Source organism: Torulaspora delbrueckii, chromosome 1 (genome assembly GCF_000243375.1).
Source record: "Torulaspora delbrueckii CBS 1146 chromosome 1, complete genome".
Taxonomy (NCBI): Eukaryota; Fungi; Ascomycota; class Saccharomycetes; order Saccharomycetales; family Saccharomycetaceae; genus Torulaspora; species Torulaspora delbrueckii.
In genome coordinates, this window is record NC_016501.1 from 1,372,143 (window position 1) to 1,395,663 (window position 23,521).

The 23,521-nt window shown below is 41.2% G+C and overlaps 11 protein-coding genes across 11 annotated transcripts; 3 read left to right on the forward strand and 8 right to left on the reverse strand.

Annotated features, from left to right (window-relative positions):
• Positions 1 to 215: 215 nt before the first annotated feature.
• On the forward strand, positions 216 to 6,461 carry CDC39 (CCR4-NOT core subunit CDC39; the record flags this gene model as incomplete). The annotated part of the gene is made up of 1 exon (XM_003679283.1): positions 216 to 6,461. The coding sequence occupies one exon, from the start codon at positions 216 to 218 to the stop codon at positions 6,459 to 6,461; it is 6,246 nt and encodes a 2,081-aa protein (XP_003679331.1).
• Positions 6,462 to 6,772: 311 nt separating this feature from the next.
• On the forward strand, positions 6,773 to 7,960 carry TDEL0A07890 (CDC50/LEM3 family protein; the record flags this gene model as incomplete). The annotated part of the gene is made up of 1 exon (XM_003679284.1): positions 6,773 to 7,960. The coding sequence occupies one exon, from the start codon at positions 6,773 to 6,775 to the stop codon at positions 7,958 to 7,960; it is 1,188 nt and encodes a 395-aa protein (XP_003679332.1).
• Positions 7,961 to 8,070: 110 nt separating this feature from the next.
• Positions 8,071 to 8,676, reverse strand: MSO1 (Mso1p; the record flags this gene model as incomplete). Its single annotated transcript, XM_003679285.1, has 1 exon — positions 8,071 to 8,676. One exon carries the CDS (start codon positions 8,674 to 8,676, stop codon positions 8,071 to 8,073), a length of 606 nt encoding a protein of 201 aa, XP_003679333.1.
• A 251-nt stretch (positions 8,677 to 8,927) lies between these two features.
• Positions 8,928 to 10,268, reverse strand: LYS9 (saccharopine dehydrogenase (NADP+, L-glutamate-forming); the record flags this gene model as incomplete). The annotated part of the gene is made up of 1 exon (XM_003679286.1): positions 8,928 to 10,268. One exon carries the CDS (start codon positions 10,266 to 10,268, stop codon positions 8,928 to 8,930), a length of 1,341 nt encoding a protein of 446 aa, XP_003679334.1.
• Positions 10,269 to 11,313: 1,045 nt separating this feature from the next.
• Positions 11,314 to 12,360, reverse strand: OCA4 (Oca4p; the record flags this gene model as incomplete). The annotated part of the gene is made up of 1 exon (XM_003679287.1): positions 11,314 to 12,360. One exon carries the CDS (start codon positions 12,358 to 12,360, stop codon positions 11,314 to 11,316), a length of 1,047 nt encoding a protein of 348 aa, XP_003679335.1.
• Positions 12,361 to 12,604: 244 nt separating this feature from the next.
• BRE5 (Bre5p) lies at positions 12,605 to 13,945 on the reverse strand (the record flags this gene model as incomplete). Its single annotated transcript, XM_003679288.1, has 1 exon — positions 12,605 to 13,945. The coding sequence occupies one exon, from the start codon at positions 13,943 to 13,945 to the stop codon at positions 12,605 to 12,607; it is 1,341 nt and encodes a 446-aa protein (XP_003679336.1).
• A 542-nt stretch (positions 13,946 to 14,487) lies between these two features.
• Positions 14,488 to 15,756, reverse strand: POP2 (CCR4-NOT core DEDD family RNase subunit POP2; the record flags this gene model as incomplete). The annotated part of the gene is made up of 1 exon (XM_003679289.1): positions 14,488 to 15,756. The coding sequence occupies one exon, from the start codon at positions 15,754 to 15,756 to the stop codon at positions 14,488 to 14,490; it is 1,269 nt and encodes a 422-aa protein (XP_003679337.1).
• A 348-nt stretch (positions 15,757 to 16,104) lies between these two features.
• Positions 16,105 to 17,989, reverse strand: NOG2 (putative GTPase NOG2; the record flags this gene model as incomplete). Its single annotated transcript, XM_003679290.1, has 2 exons — positions 16,105 to 16,749; positions 17,180 to 17,989. The coding sequence occupies 2 exons, from the start codon at positions 17,987 to 17,989 to the stop codon at positions 16,105 to 16,107; spliced, it is 1,455 nt and encodes a 484-aa protein (XP_003679338.1).
• A 167-nt stretch (positions 17,990 to 18,156) lies between these two features.
• On the reverse strand, positions 18,157 to 18,951 carry ESF2 (RNA-binding ATPase activator ESF2; the record flags this gene model as incomplete). The annotated part of the gene is made up of 1 exon (XM_003679291.1): positions 18,157 to 18,951. The coding sequence occupies one exon, from the start codon at positions 18,949 to 18,951 to the stop codon at positions 18,157 to 18,159; it is 795 nt and encodes a 264-aa protein (XP_003679339.1).
• Positions 18,952 to 19,698: 747 nt separating this feature from the next.
• Positions 19,699 to 21,168, forward strand: RIT1 (tRNA A64-2'-O-ribosylphosphate transferase; the record flags this gene model as incomplete). The annotated part of the gene is made up of 1 exon (XM_003679292.1): positions 19,699 to 21,168. The coding sequence occupies one exon, from the start codon at positions 19,699 to 19,701 to the stop codon at positions 21,166 to 21,168; it is 1,470 nt and encodes a 489-aa protein (XP_003679340.1).
• Positions 21,169 to 21,408: 240 nt separating this feature from the next.
• On the reverse strand, positions 21,409 to 23,181 carry TDEL0A07980 (sugar porter family MFS transporter; the record flags this gene model as incomplete). Its single annotated transcript, XM_003679293.1, has 1 exon — positions 21,409 to 23,181. One exon carries the CDS (start codon positions 23,179 to 23,181, stop codon positions 21,409 to 21,411), a length of 1,773 nt encoding a protein of 590 aa, XP_003679341.1.
• Positions 23,182 to 23,521: the final 340 nt, after the last annotated feature.

The window sequence follows — 23,521 nt, forward strand, 5'->3', positions numbered from 1 at the left end:
GTAAGGAAAGCAGGGTGGTCGATCCTGAGGCGTTCATAGTATTATGTATCAGCAGTAAACAAAGCACTCGTGAAAGTTAAAGGAGTAATCGATAACCTGTTTAGTACTCCCTAGCTGCTGGTATGTTCAATTCGGTCGCCAAGCTCTTTGGTTCGGTTATTCGGCTTATTGAAGGACCAATTACTAACTTTATGCTTTTATAGAGACCCCAATACATGCAATCAGCACGATCAACATCATACGAAATTAAGCAGGAAAAAGAGGCTGTTCATATCGTCATATCACAAATTAGCTTATTGCTTACCGCGCTCACCGAGAGGAACTTCAAGGAGATCGAAAAGAAGATTGACTTTCTGCTTGAAAAATCCCCATTTGCAGTTTATATCAAATATTGGGAAAAATTATTGGTGCTTTGTTCTAGGGATATAAAGAACAATCATACTTTGGCACCACAGGACAATTTAATCCATAGATTACTTGCTACCCAGTTTCTGAAACTTCCATTAAAGGCACCAGGCGCCCAGGATACCTTATCGCGAGAAATCTTCAGTAATTTCGCATTTTTAGACCAGTGTGGTTTGAAATCAGAAGATTTAGAAGTACTATTTGACGCCACCACTAACGATCTCATTTTAGAGTCAGTGAACCCTAATATCACAATAAAGAAACTTGCATCCACGTTAGAAATAAAGATGAACAATATCAACTACTTTCAAAATTTTCTATTGCAATCCGCGGCGACTACGCTGGAATCAAATCTAACCGATTTACTCCATTCATTAGAGGGTGAAAGCTTGAACGATATGGTGGCACTTATGTTATCAGAGGTTATTTCCCCAGGATCTCAACGAGTACAACAGGAAACACAAGAGAGGTGGCTCAATCCTCAGTCCGCTGCAGAGGCTACGAACATAGGTAACACGATCTTCAAGTCGATCGATAAACTCCCAAAGGATGCTATCAACTGGAATCGTGTTTTCAACTTAATGTCCACCAAGTACTTTCTCACTACACTGATAAAACCAACCATAGCATCTCTCAGTTCCTTTTTCGCCTGTCTACAAAGAGGGCGCTTGATAGATCAGTTTTTCGGCTGTGACTGGGACATGACTTTCAAGTTAGACTTAGCTTTTCTTTTACACCAATGGTCACCACAACAGGGTTGTTTTGACCTTTTGAGTGTTGAAGGCACAAGAAAAGTTACGGATCTAGTTCCTAATTCCAAAGGATCGCTACTTTATCTATTGTCAGTGGCTTCACTGGATTTGGAATTGTTTTTGTTGAGAGATGAACTATCGAGCAATCCAATGTTGCCATATTACCAGGAATGCTTTTTCGAAGACTTCAACCAAGTTCCAGAGCTTCTTGGCTTTGCTTTACTATCCAATATGAAACATTTTACTCTATTGGTAGAGAATAAGACCATAATTAATGAAATCATGGTCACTCTACTGGTTCAAACTTTTGAAAGATCACCGGATGTACTGGGCCCTCTCATTGAAGCTATCCCAGATAACGATCGCATCTTGGAGGCCACCAGGATCATATTAAGCAAAGAAAAATTACGTCCCTCAGAATTGGTAAAAATTCTAGCCATAAAGGGTAAACTGGACAATTTGATTGAGCAACTATCTTTTGCAGAAGCACTCAAGATTACTCCGTGCGCGAGAAAAGTGGGATGGTTAGGATTTGAGGATTTCATTCAAAAGAGACTCAATATCAATACTGCGTCTCTAATTTTAGATACTTTGGATTTGCAAGCGAAAATGACGGACGCAAATAACCCTTTCGCTGTGACAGAAAGATTCGATCTACCGGCTTTGCATTTCTTGATCACTACCATGGTCAAATTCTCACTGAAAGAAAGCGATTTGGAACGTTTTGAAGGTATACAATTCTCGTTGATCATTGCATTTCCTCGTTTAATAAACTATGGTTTTGGGCATGACCAAGCGATTTTGAGTAATGGAGATATAAATCCTATTGCTCCTGATGTGGAGAAAGAGATGCAAAACTACTTACAGAAGATGTACAGTGGCGAACTGGCAATAAAAGATATAATTGACATTCTGAGAAAGCTTAGAGACAGTCAAAATGTCAGAGACCAGGATGTTTTCGCTTGTATGACACACGCTGTTATCGCAGAGTCTAGCTTTTTTAGAGATTATCCACTTGATGCGCTAGCAACGACATCTGTCCTCTTTGGCTCTATGATACTGTTCCAACTACTTCGTGGGTTTGTGCTAGATGTTGCTTTCCGAATCATTCTGAATTTTGCAAAGGAGGGACCTGAGTCTAAAATGTTCAAATTTGCTGTACAGGCTATTTATGCATTCAAGATTAGACTTGTTGACTACCCCAATTACTGTAAAGACTTGCTGGAATATGTCCCAGGACTACAAACTCAACCTCAGGTCTATCAATCTGTCGTTGAGGCAGCGAAGTCAGCGGAAAGACTACATAGTAAAACTCCGGACGATGCAAGAAAACCTGTTGAAACGATTCCACTCAAGTATTTTGTGCTTGAAGAACCATCAGCCCAGGTATTACAAGAGAACCCTCCAAAGGAGATAACTGAAAAAGTGCTCTTTGTCGTGAATAACATTACCATGGATAACTTCGATGTCAAAATTATAGACCTTAAAACCGTGCTGACGCCCAACTACTTTTCTTGGTTTTCGAATTATCTCGTCAACCAAAGGGCAAAAACGGAACCTAACTATCATAAACTTTACAGCAGGATTTTGACGTCGATAAAATCTGACCTTTTGCATGAATACATGGTCGCAGTGACCTGCAAGCAGCTGTACATTTTTCTGTCGACCAAAGACGCCCAGCTAATAGACAAAAATCACCTCAAAAACATGGCAATGTGGCTTGGAAGCATCACCTTGTCGCTAGATAGGCCTATCAGGCATCGCAACATAGCGTTCAGAGAACTTCTATTGGAGGCCTACATGGAAAAGCGGCTAAACGTTGTCGTTCCCTTCGTCGCTAAAGTTTTGCAAAACGCTGCTGACTCGAAGGTTTTTAGACCACCAAATCCTTGGACTGTTGGAATTGTCAGGCTCCTCCTGGAATTGAATAATAAAGCTAACTGGAAGTTGAGCTTGACCTTTGAGGTCGAAGTTCTGCTTAAGTCTCTTAACATTGATCCTAAAAGTATTACTCCTACTGACATGATTGGTGCGAACAACGCTGTTGATGAACTGGCTGGTAGCATTAACAGTTTGACAGTAGAACAAAGGCACGCAGAGCAGCAGAGACAAATGATGACCATGCAGCAATACCAGCAGCAGGTACTTCTCTCCCAACAAAGACAACAAAGGGTTATTTCTGGTGGGTTGGTACCTTCTATCGAACAAAGACCCGTCGGAGTGGAAACCTCTGCATTAGCAGGTGAAAACCCTTTCAATAATCTCAATGGTTCTACCATTTTTGCTACCCATCCAGACTTAATGCGTGTTTTTCAAATGGCGATGGCCAAATCTGTCAGGGAGGTGTTATTGCCGGCTGTAGACAAGGCTACTAGCATCGCGGTGGTTACTACGATGAAGATAGTTCTCAAAGATTTCGCCACTGAAGTGGATGAGATGAAACTGAAGGCAGCAGCCATAGGAATGGTCAGGCATCTTTCCCAAAGTTTAGCTCGTACTACAGCTGTAGAGCCTTTAAAAGAAGTGATCGTATCAACCACGCACTCTTTAGCACCAAATCTCATGGGCATGCAGAATTCATTTGTTGACGAACTGAATACTGCAATAAATGACAATTTAGGCGTGGCCCTTGCCATCATTGAGAAGGCGGCTATGGATAAAGCGACCCAGGACATTGGTGAGCAGTTGATGCAACCTATAGCAATTCGCCGCTATCATAAAGAGAGAAGGGCGGGCCAACCATTTTTAACCCAAAACACAAATCCTTACTCATTGACATTACCAGAGCCTTTAGGTTTAAAAAGTTCTGGTGTAACACCCCAACAGTTCTCAATATACGAAAACTTGGGAGATCACGGCTCAAACTTTGAAAACGCACCGGATGCGACCGGGCCACCACAGAACCAACAAAATCATCAGCAGATACTCCTGCAACAGCAGCAAGCTCGTCCACAGCAACAGCAGCATCTTGCACCAACTTCTCAGATGCATGTGCCGCCAGTTCAGAACCAGCTTCCAATTCAAAACTCTCAAGGCATGGGCATCCAGAGTGAATTGGAACAAAATCATCGCGTGCTTGTTCATTTGATGGATGGACTAGTTGTTCAAATCAAAGAGAACGCCGACAAAAGAGGCCTCAGAGACCTAGGAGAGCAAAATTCTATCAAAGCTATCATTTTCCAAATATTGAGTTTTATAGCCCGCAGTTCCCAGAAGGATCAGCTTGCTCTAAAGGTCTCTCAGGCTGTCGTCAACAGTCTATTCGCCACTAGTGAGAGTCCACTGTGCCGTGAGGTTTTGTCGATGTTACTGGAGAAATTATGCTCCTTGTCCATCGTCGCCAGGAAAGACGTGGTATGGTGGCTTGTTTATGCGCTTGATAGCAGAAAATTCAATGTGTCGGTGATAAGGTCTTTACTGGACGTCAAGTTGATCGATGCTAGCGAACTGGATAACGTATTGGTCACCACCATGAAAAACAAAATGGAGAACTCTGTGAACTTTTCAATGGAACTGATAAGAGACACAGTAATGTCAAGCTCACCAATCTTGATGCGTATGGATTTTATCTGCACTCTAGAATATCTCGGTACACTGGATGATGCCAACGTCAAGTCATTCTTGAGAGATTATGAGAAGGAAGTTGTTCTTCCGGTCGAGTTAAAAACTAAAGTCACCAATACAGAGAGGTACTATCTGGTTTTTACGGAATGGGTCAAGTTACTGCAAAGAGTCGAAGGTGATGATATTTCCACCATCGTGTTTTTGAAACAGATGAAAGACAAGGGTGTTCTGTCAAAAACGGACCAGCTCATTGAGTTCATCAAGGCAGCTCTAGAATTATCCATATTCTCATTTAAGGAAAGTGACCCAACTGGTGAGGTCTTTACAGCGATAGATGCACTGGGCAAAATGATAATAAAGCTACTGGTGGTACAAGATTTTACGGAAATGACAAGGGCGGACTATCTAAACCTCGTTTTCCCAGTCATTGCTCTAGTGTTTTCGAAGGATCATGAACAAGAGAATACAACTTTCAATGAGAGGCCTCATTTCAGACTGCTTTCAAACTTCCTATTCGAATGGGAGACTATTCGGGGCCATAAGTTTATCAAGGTGCGTAATGTGGTAACGCGTAAGGAATTACTTGATTTCGATACAGAGTTTTACAACATCTTCTCTTCCTACTTACAGTCTGCGCAACCGATTGCTTTCCCTGGGTTTTCTTTCGCATGGGTAACTTTGATCTCACACAGAATGTTCTTACCCACCATGCTTCGACTACCCAACAACGCAGGATGGAAAAATCTGATGCTATTGCTTATTGACCTATTGAAGTTCTTGGATAAATACACGGACAAGAATGAGGTCTCCAACGCCATTTCAGTCGTCTATAAAGGTGCATTGCGTGTCTTTTTGGGTATCTCGAATGATATGCCAGAGTTTTTGATTGAGAACCACCTCGAATTAATGAACAACTTACCACCAACCTACTTTCAGTTGAAGAACGTTATTCTTTCAGCGATTCCAAAAAAGATGATGCTACCAAACCCATACGACCCAACTCTTTCTTTGGAAGATATCGCTGCCTGTAAGGAGCCACCAAAGGTGTTTTATGACCTAATAGCGGAATTTAGCACGCTGAAGAAACCGGTCGACAATTATCTGCGCATTCCATCGAATTCGTTGCTCAAAACTATTATCAGCAACACCTATAGAAACGAGTATGAGCTGAAGAATGGTATTGGTTATGACTACTTGTCGGTGGACAATAATATTGTGCGTGCCATTGTAATCCACGTCGGAATAGAGGTAGGATCAGAGTACCAGAGAATGTCCTCCAGCGCTGTTTTCAACACCAAATCTGCCTATTACACGTTATTGTTCAACTTGATTCATGACGGTACAGTCGAGCTACAGTACCAAGTTATTCAAGCGATGGTTGAGCAGCTAAGGTATCCAAACGTTCACACCTACTGGTTCATTTTTGCGCTGAGAAACATGTTTGTCTCCGAAGAATGGGGTGACCAGCTTCTCGAAGTCCAAGAGATAATTTTGAGAAACTTACTAGAGAGGATCATTGTCAATAGACCTCACACTTGGGGTATCTCTGTCATTTTCACACAACTCATTACAAGCAAGGAGATCAACTTGCTCGATTTGCCATTTGTCAAAAAACTACCAGAAGTAAGGAATCTACTGTCGCCACTCTACAGGCATACCTCCACGGGCAACAGTATTGACAATTCGAACCACCAGCTTTTGGGAAACTCTGCTTCAGGCATCGTCGATGCAAAAGTATGAGACCATTCCATCTTATTCAATTCTTTCATGACAGAAAATTGTAAACTATATAGGCATTAATATTACTGTAACTATACTCAACAAAAACTTGTACATTGCAATTTGTGTCATTGAAGCTCGCAGGTTGGCCAAATGAAAGCTTACCTTCAACCATAATTTTTATAGTTGAAGCTCTTCACTATCTTGAAGTTCATAACTTCTTAGTGTTCCGTTGCGAAAATAAGGCTTTAGCGAGTCCTAATAAGTACAGTAAAAACAAAGTGGTATTCCTCGAAGGTTAGCTCAGTCAATTCAAAAGGACAATCTGGCCAATGGCGCTATTCTTTAGAAGGAAGAAGGTCATTTTGGATGACTCTGACCCTAATGGTCAGAGGAAAAAGTCTAGGAAGCCACCAAATACAGCGTTCAGACAACAAAGATTAAAAGCCTGGCAACCTATCCTATCACCGCAGAGTGTGCTTCCTTTGCTGATCTTTGTTGCGTGCATTTTTGCACCAATTGGTATAGGGCTGATTGTTAGTGCTACGAATGTTCAAGACCTGGTTATCGACTACAGTGATTGTCACAAGGATGCTAACACTAACGACTTCACAGAGATACCATCGAAATTCGTTCATTATCATTTCAAAAAACCTGTGCATGTGAAGCCAAGATGGAAGCTTGAAGAAGATGAATCAGATACCACAACATGCCAGATAGAATTCCAAGTCCCCAACAGAATCAAACAATCGGTTTATCTTTACTATAAGCTAACCAACTTTTATCAAAACCATCGTAAATACGTTGAATCATTGGATATTTCTCAATTGAAAGGACAGGCCATTGATGCGGACCAGCTGGATAGCAGCTGCGACCCGCTAAGAGAGTCTGACGGTAGAGCGATTTATCCGTGTGGTTTGATAGCTAATTCGATGTTCAATGATACTTTTAGTACATCATTGAAGGGTAGTGATGGTACTGAAGATTATCAGCTTACGAATAAGGGCATAGCATGGGGGGTTGATGCTCAACGGTTTAAGAAAACTTCTTACAACGCTTCTCAGATTGTTCCACCACCAAACTGGGCTAAAAGATTCCCTGATGGGTACACTGACGAAAACATCCCAGATATTGGCTCATGGGATGAGTTTCATGTGTGGATGAGAACCGCAGCTCTTCCCAAATTTTACAAATTGGCTTTAAAGAATGAGAGCGGAGAGCTTCCTAACGGTACATATACTATGAACATCGGTCTAAATTATCCAGTCTCAATATTTGGGGGATCCAAGTCAATCGTTGTTACAACAAGTAGCGTTATCGGAGGAAGAAACATGTCACTTGGTGTGCTTTACTGCATAGTTGCAGGAATATCGGCATTATTTGCAATAATATTTTTGGTAAAGGTTATAATACAGCCAAGGACCATGGGAGATCACTCTTATTTGAACTTTGAAAGTAATATGGAGAATCAAGGCGACCAGGAGAGTAACGCAAACGTCCCGCTTCGAGAAATTCTGTAGTATTAGGAACGAATCCTGTATCCTTAGCATTATATATACGAGTTTAGAAAGCACATTTCCTCCCGAGTAGTGAGGTTTTTCATGGCCTTTCAAGCTATATGCGTATGCAATCAATTGCGTCCAATATTGATAGAGTTCTTAGTATTCTGTCTTTTCAATCTCTCACGCATCATCATTGATGAATTCTTGGTTACTGTCGTAGGCGCTTGACTCTGATCCTGCAGATCAGACCTTCCAAGCACATCCGGCCTGCCATGCTGTGCTTGACCTTGTAATGCTGCGGTGTTTGACGTTCGTACCGTTGTCGTCTCGCTTGAATAGATGCTATGGAACGCCATACCAGCGCTTGAAAGCTGTTCTGGTTCATTGAAAGGAGACGGGCTCACACTTTTCCGATTCATCTTATCCAGAGAAGACTTGCGCATATGATTGAGCCCACCAGCGATAGGGTTAGAGCTCACATGGTTCTGTTTCTTTAAAATCTTTTGCTCATTGGGGAGGTCTTCCTTATGACCAAGCCAACCTGGAAAACCTGTAAATGGTTCTTGATGTTTATAAAACTTCACTAGTGATTTATGAACCACTGTACTAGTTGGGGTGTCACCATCACTTTCAGTCTTCATAGAGAGGTTCGACAATGAGGAGGAAAGCGACTTGGTAGAGGATCGAAATTTATGCCATAATCCGCCAGAACTGTGTTCAGATGTTGAGCTCATGATACTTGCTCTAAATGATCGTTCAAACAGGTTAAGACTGAGGCTTGAACTGTTTTCATATTGTATTGACATCTTAATTATCAGAAGATGCTACTTAGATATAAGCGACAAACACATGATTACCACATGATCGAGATAATAACCTCTAGAAGGGTCAAGGATTAATTGAATAAGCTTATCTTCCTCTCTATTATAAAGAACTATCTTTTATAATTGCATCGCTATATAATTAGACGATCGAAATGAATAATTTAACCAATAGTTTTTTCTTTCAAATAGATGCCGTACTTGTCCTTCAATTCTTTCATTATTGGGTCATTAATTTCAGGTGAGTAAGGTGCTAGCAAACCAGGGCCCTTTAGCTTACCTTCTAGGATGAACTTGGTTGCAATGGCAACTGGGTAACCGACAGTAGCAGCCATAGAGCTGTAACCACCAACCTTACCGTAGTCGATCAAGGTAGCGGTCCTTATTTCGGTGGTCCCATCGGCCCATTCAATACCGAACTTGTGTTGCAAAGCGACCATATCACGTTCACCTTCTTCATATTGCATCAATTCTTCTAGACGACCACATAGAGTGTCTAGAGCGTTGCCCTTTGGCACGGTCAAAGAATCGGAGAAGAATCCCAACCATGAGAAACCAGAAAGAATTCTTTCTCTGTCTTCGTCAGATTTCCAAGAAGTCTTTGAGTCGATAGCCTTGACTAAGTCAGCCTTGGAAGAAGAAGAGGTTCCCAAAAACTTTTGTAGCGCCTCCTTCCATGGTAGTGGCTTGCTGAAGATCTCGCTTTCCTCGTCTTTCAAGAAGCCAATGTCAACCAAAACTTTGACAAATTCTGGGAAGCCTTGATATCTAAGAGTACCTCTAATGACAGTGTCAGCCTCTGGGATATGGTAAAGTTCCTTAAATAGAGTAGAGTCTCTGTTTGGGTAACACACGAATGCGTAACCTGGATAGATGAAGTATGGCCTAGCAGAAGCCATTAGATCTTCGGAAGAGACAGTTTCAATCTTACCATCTTTCCAATATTTGGCAGAGTTTCTCAATGCCAATAGAACACCTCTAGAAGACCAAGAGAATTTGTAACCCAAAGGATTGTCAGAATCCTCAGGTGCTGGAAGACCACCACAGTAGGAAAGGAAAGATTTTATTTTACCACCGGCCTTGTGAACTTCATCAATAGTCTTGACAGCGTACAAGTGGTCGATACCTGGATCTAAACCAATCTCGTTCATGACCGTGATGCCAGCCTCTTTGATCTTGGGTTCTAGCTCCCTTAGAGCTGGAGAAATGTAAGAGGAAGTGACCACATCTTTCTTCAATCTGATAGCACTTCTTACCACGTTTGGATGGTAAGTGTATGGAATCAATGAAATAACAAGATCATGTTTCTCCAAAGCTGCATCCAACTGAGCGTCATCAGTAACATCCAAGGAAATAGCGTCGGAACCAGATTTTTTGGCCAATTCTTGAGCCTTGGTTACAGTTCTACAAGCAACTGTGACATTAATGTCTTCAACGGCAGATAAACTGTCAACGACAGGCTGAGCAACGAAGCCGGAACCTAACAATAGAACGTTTTTCACCATGGTTTAGTATCGTTATCGTTATCGTTCTACAATTAATTCAAACAAGAACCCTCAATGGCTCTTCTTTGACTTTCATCGTTTTCTTTTATATCGCTGATCTTTAGAGCGTATGCTATTGAAATTCCGCAGGAAAAAGGTACGATGAGCTTGTATGGCACATACAAATTCCTCTGGAATATTAAGATCCAAACGGTCAGAGTAGGTCTTCTATGCTATCAATGGCCATCATTTGTTAATAAAGATGCGATTCCAGGCGTTAGTGAGTCATACTGCGTATCATAGCACCAATTGTCAAGGCTCGGGTCCCGTTGTCCATCGAGAAATCTTTGGGACTTGAACTATTTTAAGATAGCCTTGAGAAATTTGGTCAATTGATGTGAAGTCTCAGTTACAGTTTTAGGACCATCTACTCTTAAATTAATTAGTGATTGTGTATTTCATTAGGGAATTCAAGTATATCACTTCGTTCCTCTTGATGATCTAAATTATGCTTGTTACCGACTTAAAAAACTGAATACAATCTCAGTTTTAGCTTTAACCATTGATTCTGGTGTTGAATGGATCCTGAAGGTCTGCAGAATGTCAGCGGGGACATATCATTAGTGACATCGCATAATATTTATCTTGAAGCGGAAACAGTGCTATGCTGCTAGAATAAGCAATTGGGATACTGAAAAGTTGACCCGCAAAACACTTTCAAGATATGGTGATTAATTGGGAACACCTTTTGGCTTGTTAAACTGCTTTCAGCCTTTTAAGTCTCAAGCCCTGATGTTCGCCGTCAATTTTCAACATTGCCGGAGTACTTAAAGTGAAAAAAAAGACAAAACCTATTCCACTCCGCTTCACTTTCAAACAACCATTGGGACTTATCACCATGTCTATGCACTTAAACTTTCACATATTCGTGGTAAACGAAACCCATAGAATAGACTCGCACGGGTGCTATATATCTCGGTATTTAGTGCAGAGTGGGAAGTTGCAGCTGTATTCCTACTGTATTCCCATTTTGAAGACGTGCAACAACCAATTACCTAGTGTTTCATTAGGTGAATATATCTTCTTTGTAAAAATTGTGTTCCGGAGGTGCGTTTTCCTTCTCCCACAAGTCTCTCTGGAACTTCCACCAATGAGGCAGCAGAGATTCTCTGGGTATCTTGATGGTCAATGTGTCTTCTGCTGTGTTCCCACTATGACTCTTGTAATATTTGTAGTCACCGCTTGCGCTTTTATTAAACGCTAATCTGTATCTGTTACCAAAGATTCCTAAAGTAGACGAGGATTTGCTTATTTTTGGGGATTCGAACGTCTCATGCTCAACTTTGCTGTGACTCTCTGCTTCATCTATCATCTTAATAAGTCTTTGCGGTACTGGTGGTGATCGGCTCAGATCTTCTTCATTTACTACTACTGTGCTAGAGGCTCTTCTGTGCATCTCCGCTGAAAGAAGGAGCGGATCCGGCCCCATATTCAACTCTTCCATACCTTGCATTAGAAACTTATCATCCTTCTCTTGCTCAATGATCAAATCAATCACTTCTAAGAACGTTTCTGCGTAGTAGTTCCTATTTTTCCCTGCAAATAGCCTGTACTCATTAATCACAGATGATATGCTCCATTTCTGGATTTTCCTTAAAATTCCAACGATGATTGAGGTTCTATCCACAAGCAGGATGTTGTATTTTTCGGTGTTCAGTAATAATTTAAGGGTTTTCTTCAAGCAACTGCTCTTTATTAGCATTAATTCGTCGCCATCGGTTAAGTGGTAGGTCGCACCAAAACTCGAGTCCCCATCAGAGTTGTTATAGTCGGTGCAACTGTTGCCATCAACACCCTCTCTGGGACTGGTCTTACTGACACTACTGGTAACTAGCTCACCCAGGGATGAAAAATCCGCAACTCGTATCAGATTCCACTCAATTGACATTGTACTAAAGAACTCTTTGAAGAATTTGGAGGGTTCTTGGCCTCCTATGAATAGCACAGTCTTCAAATTCAGTGTCTCCAGGAATGATAAATTTAAAGTCTCGACTTTCGAACATCGATATATACCTTCTTCGGCAATCCCAAAACTGGCTGGAGGGACAAGCATGTTTCACCACACCCAATAAATCTCTAAACACCTTGCTTAGATCGAGATCTTCTGCTCTTCAACTACCTTTTCATAGGGCCATTGTCGCATAGTGCTCAAAGTGCGCGAAGACTCCCACTGTAACGAACACTCGAAGAATGAAGAAAAACTATTTCTCAGTCTTTTCTATTGTTTACATTTATAACATCTATTTAAATAGTTATGTTCGGTCATTCGTTTCATGCAGTGTTTTTTTAAAATCCCTTCAGTCCCTCTTCTTGTTGGAATGTTTCTTGTGCGAGCGTATACTGCCGGATGATCCAACTGGTGGTGTAGATGAGCTCTTTTTTACAGTCTTACGACCTAGGTAAACTTCTGTATCTCCCACAGTCAATTGTTTTTTCTCTAGAGCATCCATTTGACTCTTTTGTGACTCAAAATCTACCACGGCAAAACTATCAGCAGTAGTCATCTTCATGATGGTACCAAACTCTGTTTCTAGTGCACTTCTCAGTTTCTCTTCTTTGATACCTGCTGTTCCTTTAATGTATATAGGGTAAAACCCATCTTTGTTGACTGTGCTAAACTGCGGCTTCTTCTTTGTCGCTCTGGCATTATTGCTATCCTTCTGAGTTGTTTGGATATCGTGCTTTGTCTCATGTATTTTTTTGTTACTTGTAGGCTGAGTAGATTCAGTCTTTGGCGATTCATTATTCGCTACAGATGTAGTTGTCTTGAAAGTATCACTGCTGGCTGCAAGTTTCGATGCCCAACTCATCCGTACGGGTGGTGCCGCTGGCTTACTCTCCTCGTCAGGTTCTGGGCTATCTGCTTTACTGTCATGTGCGGCTATCTGTTCTTCGCTTTCAATTTCTACTGGCTTCTCCGTCTCATCGCTCGTATCGGTTTTTCTCACTTCTATACTCTTGATCTCCTTACTATCCATATCTTCTACTACTTCTGGCACATTGATTGGGACTTCGTCTGCTGGCGAAGATTCAGGCGCTTTTGGTTTTTCATTGATCGCAGACTCTTCAACTTTGGTTTTATGTTCAAGCTTGGCCTCTTTATTTTCAGCCTTCTGCTCCTTGAGTCCCCCGTTCGTCACAAATTGCTCTGGCTCCTTTCCATTCTCTTTCAAACCTTTACTAGGTTTCAACACATGGGGTTTCAAGTTATCAGGAATAAAACGAATCACATCATTAGTGACATCGAATGCGTCCTTGTTATCGGCGTTAGGCTGAAGTATAATAGTTTGGCAGAATCTGTATGCAGGAGTACCCGACCAATACATCTCGCCAGTCGTCAAGATTAGTATGCTTGAATGTGAAATGCCCGCAGTTTGAAAATCGCATGTGTCAACCTTGGCTTTAAGGTCGCTAACTTTCTTATTGTTTCTCGTAAAAAATCTACTGATATTCTCCTTACCAGTAAGCTTTATCGTTGATAAGCTATCAGCAGTGCAGTCGAAGTCAACTTGGTAATTAATATGTGTCAACTCTGCGGTAGGCGAGTATAGACAAGAAACCTTTGATGGATCTTTTCTCATTCTTTGGTAGTAGGCTTGCAAAAATGCATGAACGATATCTTGAACAGCGACTGCCATATTTGCTTAACTTAAACTTTCGTATTATGCTTAATGTAAGGAACAACTCTCAAGGGTAAAGGAACTAAATGAAGTTTGATCAACGACTGTCGGTATGCAAATGCTCGGATAGAGTAAAAAAGATATTAAAACAGGAAAATCAAATGACTAAGAACAACAGTTAAAGCTTTTTAATCGAGTATATCGCAGTGATCAAACTTTTCAGAATCCTGCTGTTATTTCAAAAAAAAAAAGACCTAAAATAAAAAAAAAAATACTCTAAATCACTTGAAAGTGAATGCTAGATGACGTTCAAGCTGCCGAGGTTAAATTACCACTCAAGGTGAATCAATGAAGGTTTATTTACTTTCTAAGATTTAACTTCAAGCCGCCCTTCAGTATTCAAAATATTGAAAATTTTTCAATATGTCGCCTGTAAAAGATCCTTTGTGCTATAATTCTGTACGTCATAGTGAAGCGGACTAACACTTGAAGATTAGTTTAAGATCTACCAGAGAGTCCAATGACTGAGGTTCTTTGTTCTTACTGAGTTATCAAGACTTTCATTCTCCATTAATTCCGTAGATAAGGTTTCTATAGCTTGCAAAAATGGTTCCATTTGGCATCTTGCTCATTGAGGATTTATTCAATTGGAAAAAACCTAGCGCAGTGAGTAAACTTTCTCCACCTGTAGTCATGAATACAGAGTATCTGGGGATTCCTAGTTCTTCAGCTAGAGATGCTAGAGAATACTGTCTCTGCTGTTGTTGTTGTTGCTGCTGTTTGTAGTCTTGCATCACTTTGCAAATAAGGTTTAAATCGTAGAAGTTAGGGATAAATTTATGGACCCACCATTCGAAATCTTCTCTATTATTTGGCATGCTATCGTTCATGAGAATATTGATGAGGAACCCGAAATCATATGCTGCATGGTATGTTATCCATGTAACTGAACTTTCTAAGAGTAAACCCGAATCGATCATCAGTTGTGCAAACTCAAGGGGATCGATCCCGTTTATTTGGTGATTCTGGAAATTAATTCCTGATTTTTGAAGTAGTTCAAGTGACTCTGATGACATCATTTCCTTCTTCTCGTCAAAATGAAAATTAAATTGCCAAGTGGAAGGCCCAGTTTCCGGTTTGTTACCGTTAGAATCGCTCAGTGATAGGCCAATCTGTATTGGATTCAAAAAATCAACGTTGGATCTCATTGTTTGATAATGATAGTCTGTTTTAGACCTAAAGCTACCAATCGGCCGAGCTATAGTCCCAACAAACTCTGTGCTGATTGAGACGTGGTTATATTGCGTTATTAACTTCCTTATGGCTGCAAATTCCGCATGCAGGTTGTTTTGCCATACCTCTCGGATGAATAGATGATTGAGGGGAGTTAATACCACTGGTGTGCCTGCAGTGGCTCCAGCGTGTTTGGGGATTGTAGTGTTTCCCGGGCGATTCATCCCTAGTGTGCCCTGAAGCATAGCATTGATTCCAGGAGGACCATTGGCAGGTAAGGCTGGGTTTGTAACATTGAATGCTTGTTGCTGAGTTGGCTGAGGTTGATGCTGCTGCATCGATGGCTGGGCCTGTCCCAGCACAGGGTCGAGCTTCTGTTTCAAATGGAAGGAATTGGCCAAGTCGGGATTCGTCATTCCAGGCATACTTTGCATCATTCCGGGTTGCTGAGGATACAACCTAGCTTGTTTCATTTGTGGTGAAAATAACTGCGGAGCATTCATTCTCAACCCTGGTTGTTGTTCACTCTGCTGGTGCTGCGGGAAGAACTGATCGCCCACAGGAAAAACCTGGGGCCTCATGTTCATGGACTGCATCTTTATAGCTTTTTAAAACTTCAGAAACTACAGATACTAGTTGTCCAACTGAAGTTTAATAGCCATTTTATCATGAACTTCGATCTTTCATTATTCGGTAAGGCGAAGAAAACTTGTCGTAGTAAATTATCGCTTACATCCCTCCATATGAATTAAACTATAACTATTATACACCAAGACCGATTGTGAGTCTCTGACTACTTCAATGCCCTACTGGGCGTCTTGTTAAATCTGCTGTTGTCCCTTGCCCTTTTTCAACGTTCAGGTTTGATCCTTTCATCTAAATGGAAGAACCGCGTTCTTAGCATCGATAGCGAGTTTCGTCGCGACTATTGCTTGAATTTCTGTTCACTTGGCAGATGCAGATTTTTCCTCTTCTTTATCGTCATCCTTTTCTGGTGGTGGTACGAACCACGGTATCTTACCTCTATTGAAATCGTTAAGAATTTGCTTGGCAACACCACTCTCATCCGGTTCACCACCTTTGAGCAGTCTACCTTGCTTCCTTGCAAGCATATGGATGAACTCAGTGGAGTCTGCCCATCCAGAAATTTCGTACGTTCTTTCTAAATGCTTTGTCTGACAACGTCTAAGCACACCGGGGATATACTGTTCTGGATTCGAGACGTGTTCGACTCTAACAACACCTCTGAACAGAATTTCTTCCTCAGTATCCTTGCTCGAAGGAGGAACAATACCAGGACAATCGATCAAAAAGATTCTTTTCATTAAAGTAATATATTGCCAAACTTTAGTTTCACCTGGAATTGGAGCCACCTGGCAAACTTTCTTCTTCCTTAGGGTGTTGATGATTGAAGATTTACCAGTGTTTGGGTAACCAATGAACCCAACCGAGATTTGCTTTCTGTCTGTGTGCAATTGCGAGAATTGTCTCAAAAGTTGGATTAACGAACCTTTACCAAACGAGTTCGTTATCGATGCATGAAACGCCAATGTTGGACGTTCCTTAGATAAATGCTTCACCCATGCTGCCTTTTTGTTGATTCTTGTTAGTATCTCTGGCTTAATAGTCGCGTAATCCAAATTATCACTTATCACATTGAACCGGTACCATCTAGAGTTTGAATGTGAAGTCCTTTACTACGAGCAAATGTATGGTATGTGAATAATCTTCACTAACAAAGCTCAACTCTGGAAGGTCCTCGTTGTCTAGGTGCGAAGGTATACCTCCAAAACGGAGGTTGTCCTTCTATTATCCTAATTCTTCCAGAACGGAAGATGATGGATAAGGTAGACAATATCGATCTTCCAAAACTTTAACAGACACTCTCGTAGTTTGCAAACTCATTTGATTCGCGGCGGAGAGCACCCTGACAAAGAGTTTTGGTGTTTGTTTTCTAGATGGATCAATTCTTTGTGATAATGGATTCGAGCTCCCAAAAAAAAAAAAATTTAAACATACTGCTACCCATGTAGGGACTAGATCACATTTGTTTAGGACGTACATCAAATGCTTGTGTGGTGCTTCCTTTCTCATAAATTCTTCAACCGATTTACAACGAGTTCCCAATGGATCTCTGGCGTCAAGAACATGTATCACGACATCAGAGGAATCGATGACCTTGTAAAGTTCGTTCCAAATACGTTTGGATTGACCTTTACTAAAAATTGCCTCCTTAGCCTCATGAGTCCAACCATCCTGTTCCTGTTCCTGGCTACCCATTAGACCCAAGGTTGCATTCAGTTCCTGTTTCTCTTCAAACTTCTGGTTATCCTGATTAGTTTGACTGACCAATTCCTCCAAATTCGAAGCCGCAATACGAGGCTTCTTTCTTTGTGTCTTGGGCCCGAAGGTGTGTTCAAAACTCTCAGTTTCTATTATCTTGGCTGTTGGAGACTCTGTAGAATCCTTTTCGTCCAGTAAAGACATAGGCAGTTTATTCCTCCTCAACAAAACCTGGTAAGTATCCTTTTGAGTCTCACCCAAGGCATCTCTAAAATGTTGTAACGCATCTTGAGAGATCACTCTAGTATTTCCGAACCAACGACGATCAGGTTGCACACGAGCGGTAGGAATGGTGGCATCCTGGAAGGCAGCTGCCCGCAGAATTTCGCCCTTACTGTTTCTAATGGACTTACCACTCTTGTACATGTTCAGAAACTGAACCCTTTTCGAGTCCCTGTAAAAGTTTTCACCTTTCGCACGCAGATTCCCATCCTTAGTGTCATTTTGACGGATTCTTCTCTGTCTCTCCTTCTTTGCTGTACCCATTGTGAATCACAATCTGCTTCGAAGGTCTATAAAAGAATTAGAGTAGAACGAGTTGACTTGAGATGAGATGAGATGAGATGAGATGAGATGAAATTTTATGCCTGAAAATTTTTTACTTTTAAAGCCCAAAATGAAAATTAAATACTATGCGTGTATAATGACGAAAGCTAGAAGAGACTATTTAATACTGATCCAAGGTCCTTTGAGGAGTTCTTTTGCTTGATCTCTGATGGCGCATCGGCTCTTGTGGTGGCCACTTTGTGTTGCTTGAAAGACCTGTGCGAATTGGCGTCTCTTTTGCCGTCTTCGCTAGCAGATCTCTTGGATCTCTTGATATTCTCCAACATCTTGCTCTTCTCGACGTTCTTGGCGAACTCTGCGTTCATCTTGTTGGCCTGGGATATTTCAATCTCCAACTTGGATTGTCTGATATCATTTTCTCTTGCGATTTGTTCTGTCAAATCGGTCCATTTGAAACCCGGAAGGTACTTGACGTTTAAGATATCATCATGATAGAAAGAGCCTTTCTTTCCCCCGATAATATTACCGTTAAGCGTGTCAGCACATAGCTTAGCATCTCTTTTTCTGATAAACTCGGCCCAACCTTCCTCATACATGACCTTCTTGTTACCGCCACCTCTGGTTCTGCGCTTGTGCTTTTGTTCGTCCTCTCGCTTCAGAAATAGACGGTCCACATCACCAAACCTTGATAGAATTTGCCTCATCTTTGCTGGTTTCATGTAAGGTGGAATACTCGAGAAATACACAACTCCTGTCTTGTGCTTCAGTTTCTTGTTGGCTTGAAGTTTCTTATTTATCCTTGCAACTGCCTTCTTCTTCTCTTCCGCATCAACCTCGGCCTCATCCTTTTCATCCGACTGGTTTTCCACCCCCCTCTGTTTCATCATCTTGACCCTCCTGTGCATTGTTGTCATTTTCTGGGCTTTCGTTATCGCTTTCATCAGCGATACCTTCCTTGATAACTGTCTTCTTCTTAGATGAAATCAACAATGGGTTACTGTTTTCTTCTCCATCAGAGGAAAAATCATCGTAGTCACTCTCTTGGCCAGCCATCTTAGCGATTTTATGGGTTGCTTCAATTCGATGAGTACCTGAAGAGGATAAATATATTAGCTCATCGCGAATCTTAAAATTTTCAAGCAATCACTTAAAGATCAAAGAACATGAATAAATTGTGATATAAGGAGCCTCTAGATGCTCGATTTGTCGTGATTGATAGATCCTCACTACCAGTAATTGATAATGAATACATATTAGGTTACTTCTGAATCAACTCCTTAAATCGTATTGCACCAGAAAATAGCAATGCCTCTAGCAATGCCTACCGAGTTAAATACTTTCTAATTGAGCTTCTTAGGGCTTTTAGATGATCAGTAAACTTGACATCAAGTAGTTCAATTACATTGACCTTGAGCGCTCCAGAGTTGTGAACTTTTAGTTGAACTTTGCAAAGTGTACCAATCAACAATGAGGAGTCTTCTGGTAAAGAGGTTGCGTGTATGCTTACTCAATCTCCTCCGCAGTTGATAGCCATTCGTATTTAATCGTGGATAATCAGCCGTTAGTAAACAGGTTTACTGCAGGATGCGTCAGCGCGCTGCTCAAGTCTTCCGTCATTGCTGGATCATCTAGGCTCGAGCTTTTCTAGAGTCATAAAAAAGGCCTGACAATTGACTCCAAGTGCTTAAATGGTAGTCGATCAGATGGATAATAACTTCATAGACTCCTTACGATGTATCAATAAAGATATAAAGAAAGAGTACAAATCTTTAAGGAACCGGCTTCAGAGTATCCTTTTAGACTATACTTTTCTTTGCACGGAGGTACTTCCATGTTTTCCTGAGTACCCATTAGTTCCAAATGAAAGATGTGGATTGTGGTACTGTAATCCTAAGGATTTCACTCAAACCAGTTATTTTAAAAGCACTGATGGCCATACCAACCAGTGGGATTTTAGTTCGAGAAGACTCAACTTTCATATAATACCCACCATCGCCAAGAGCAATGGTATCATTATCGTTGATAGTACCAGACGTGGGAAGAAAGTACCCGATGCACTAAGTAAGACAATACCAATTTGGTGTGCTGTTTTAAATCACTTGATGTTGGAATCTCAAGGTGGGTCAGTGAAACAAGAGACACTTTACGTACCTCCAGAAACTGTGTCTGAGTCAGAATTTTACTCAATTAAGAGCCGTATACCAGAGCTGGTTGAAAAGTTAAAAAGTCTAGAAGTCATTAATGGGAAAGAGCTTCATAAGCAGTTAGGAGGTAAATTGTTACGGCCATTTTGGATTTATCCCGGCTCCTCTATCCTTCAATCCACTACTGATATCTTCACTGGGGAGGTAACAAGCGATAAATGGATTCCAGTCGATAACAGTATTATACCTATCATCTTATGCACCGTGAGTTACCAAGCTCAAGATGGTGTAGATAAGAGACGTGGTTTTACTTATGTGCAAGGGGCGGCTGACGATCACGAACTTTGGTCCCATGGCCTGAACGCTAAGATCTTTTGGTCCAATATTGATATTCTTGGAAACCAGGAAAGCTCAGAGGAAGAGCTCGAGCGATTTGTATCACAACTGAGTTTGCGTGGGTGCGATCTCTCTAAAGAAATACAATTTAGCGACGCTTTCCCCCAAATCGATTTGGTAACTCCCGAGCTCTCCTTAGGTTTGGTGATCGATAATCTTGAGTTTAATCCAAAGTTGATCGGAGAAATACGGCAAGCTCATTCCTTGGTGATTGTTCTGAGTCAGTCGGTCAACTTTCCCCAAAAGGTTGCGGAGATGGAAAATGCATCAGAATTCATCAGTATTCACAAACTACAAAGCGGCTCAAAGGTCAGCTCTCGAAATTTGAAGACAGAATTACTCAAAATAGTCCCTCTCATTGAGAAGCACATTCTGGATTTAGATAAACAGAGAAAACCGGTTCTGATCTGTTGCAACTCTGGTACCGATATGTCTATCGGTCTCTTATTAGTGGTCCTTTGCCGCAACTACAATATGGATTGGCAGCTGAACACGCCCACCTCTGTGAGTAAGATCGTTGTCAAAAAGCATCTAGCTAAACTAATCTCACATCTAAAAGGCCGAAATGTCAATCCACCTCGAGCGACTTTGAATAGTGTGAATAGCTACCTGATGTAAACTTTCCACGTCCGGTGTAGTCTTCGGTCATTAAACCCACTATAGTGCCGGCAAGCAAATTTGTGGCTTGTGGCTAACCTCATTTCCGCTTTCTAGCCACCTGAAATCTGCCCACCAGCTCAAAAGAGAGCTAGCAATCTATTAATTATCAAACAACAGTCATGCAAAGTCATTAGGTGAAAATATACATCATTTGAAATGAAATTTATTTAATGAGGGTGGGAGCAGAGCAACGATCTACTACAGTCCCGACGAGCTTTTATTACCATTGCCTTCCACTTGTTGTGGAAAATCTGGGGATGATTCAGGAAGTTCATCTTCGTTCTGTATCTCATCGTCAACTTTTCCGTTTCCGAAAGGATCAACCACAGTGGATTTAAATTTCCTTGCTGGAATACCTCTAGCAAATAGTTCATTTAGATCACTGAATGTCCTACCAGAAGTCTCGGGTAGGTCAATCACTACCCAGGCTAATGTGAGTGCACTCATGCCACCCCAGTACAGACCTGCTTTTGCACCCCAATTCCAATCTTCCACGTTTAACATATAAGGAGTTAAAACAGAGTTGATTATAGCCATCATATTGTAACAATTACGTGCGAGTACAATCGTCTGTGTTCTCAATTCCGGTGAAGGCATTTCGGCGACTATACAATAGACAACCGCACCAATACCTGCATTATAGAAGAAAGAAAGAGCCAACAACAAACCACCGCTACCCCAGCTAGCATTGGGACTCTTTGAGAAGCCTAACCCACCAATAATTAACAGCGTCATCATCTGAAATACAAGGCCGCCAGTCAAAATAGTCCATCTTCCCCATCTGCTAGAGATTAACCAAGAGAAGACTGTTCCAACTAAACCCAAGCAATAAGAAATAATCGAGAATGTGAATGCGTTACTTGTCGCCATACCTGCTCTTTGAAAGAAATAGGTTGAATAACCGAGCAAAATTGAACCACTGGTGTTTTGAGCTACCCAAGTCAAGCAGGTAATTCTAGTTCTCCTACCATCCACACATCTGAAACAATCGAAGAACGACTTTGCATTCGCTTTTTCTGCTCTCTCCTTCTCAATGGTTAGTCTGATTTGCTCTAACGTCAAGTTGACTTGGATATCCTTCTCAGGTCCCTTACCGCTTAGAATTTTATTCAACGATTTCTTTGCTTCAGCCATCTTATTCTTTCTGACTAACCACCAAGGGGACTCTGGCGCAAAGAAGATACCAATAGCTAAAGGAACAGGCCATAACCATTGCAAAGCAAAAGGAAGTTTATATCCCATTTCAGAGTCAGCCAGATTTCTTTCAGAATTTTTCATAATACCAGATGCAAAGATTTGACCAAACAACCAGCAGATGTTCGAGTAGGTGGTCACATAATACCTCAAGGCTAATGGAGAAATTTCAGACGCATATCCAACGGCCAATCCTTGGAAAGCGCCCCAGGGCATAGCTGAGAGAATCTGTCCCACAGCGATCATCGCCAAACTGTTGGCAAAATACAAGATAAAGATATAAACGGTCAGCAAGCTTAGCGCAATAATCATCGTGTGGCGATTTCCCATGTATTCTACCAAAAATCCAGTCATTTGCAAACCAATAATCTCACCCACATAGACGCACATATTCAAACTGATCTGCCATTTAGAAGAGATTTCGTAACCGCCCTCTTTCGTTAACGTACCAAACTTTTTCTGAAAGACAGGCAATGCAAATAGGGCATTAAGCAGTGTTGTGTCAAAACCTTCCATGACCAAAGTTGTCGTTACTAGTACAGACCAACAAGCCGCTTTTGGATATCGGCTCAACGCCTGGGCAAGTGTCATCTTTTGCTCTTCAGAATTAGCCTCATTAGCGTCTTCGGCAGCATTATATTCACCAATCACACGTTCTTCTTCCTCATGTTGATCATCTAAGTTAGCTGCATCGGCAGTAAATTCCAAATGATGCAGCTCTGTCACATCACCCTTCTTACTCTTATCAATTTCGTCAAACATATTCCTCAATCCCATGCTACTGGTGGAAGAATTAACAGGAATAGTATTAAAATCCCGTTTTTTCTTTCCCTAAGAACGCTGAGATACTGCTCATCCTAATCAACCTGCAACAGCAAGTTTCTCTAATAAGAATTCTTTTATTTTACTGCAATTCGAAAACCCTACTACCAATAATCACTGCAGTATATATAGAAAACAGGTTTCGCTTACAATAGTATTTACAACCCTAAGTGGGCAAAAGGTTCAGGTGCTGATTTCATTTCTTCATGATTCTCAGAAACACTATAAGAATTTTTTTTTTACGTCAAATCAAAGTTTCTGCTTTGTCCAGAAAGGGCTAATAGAAAGTGTCATT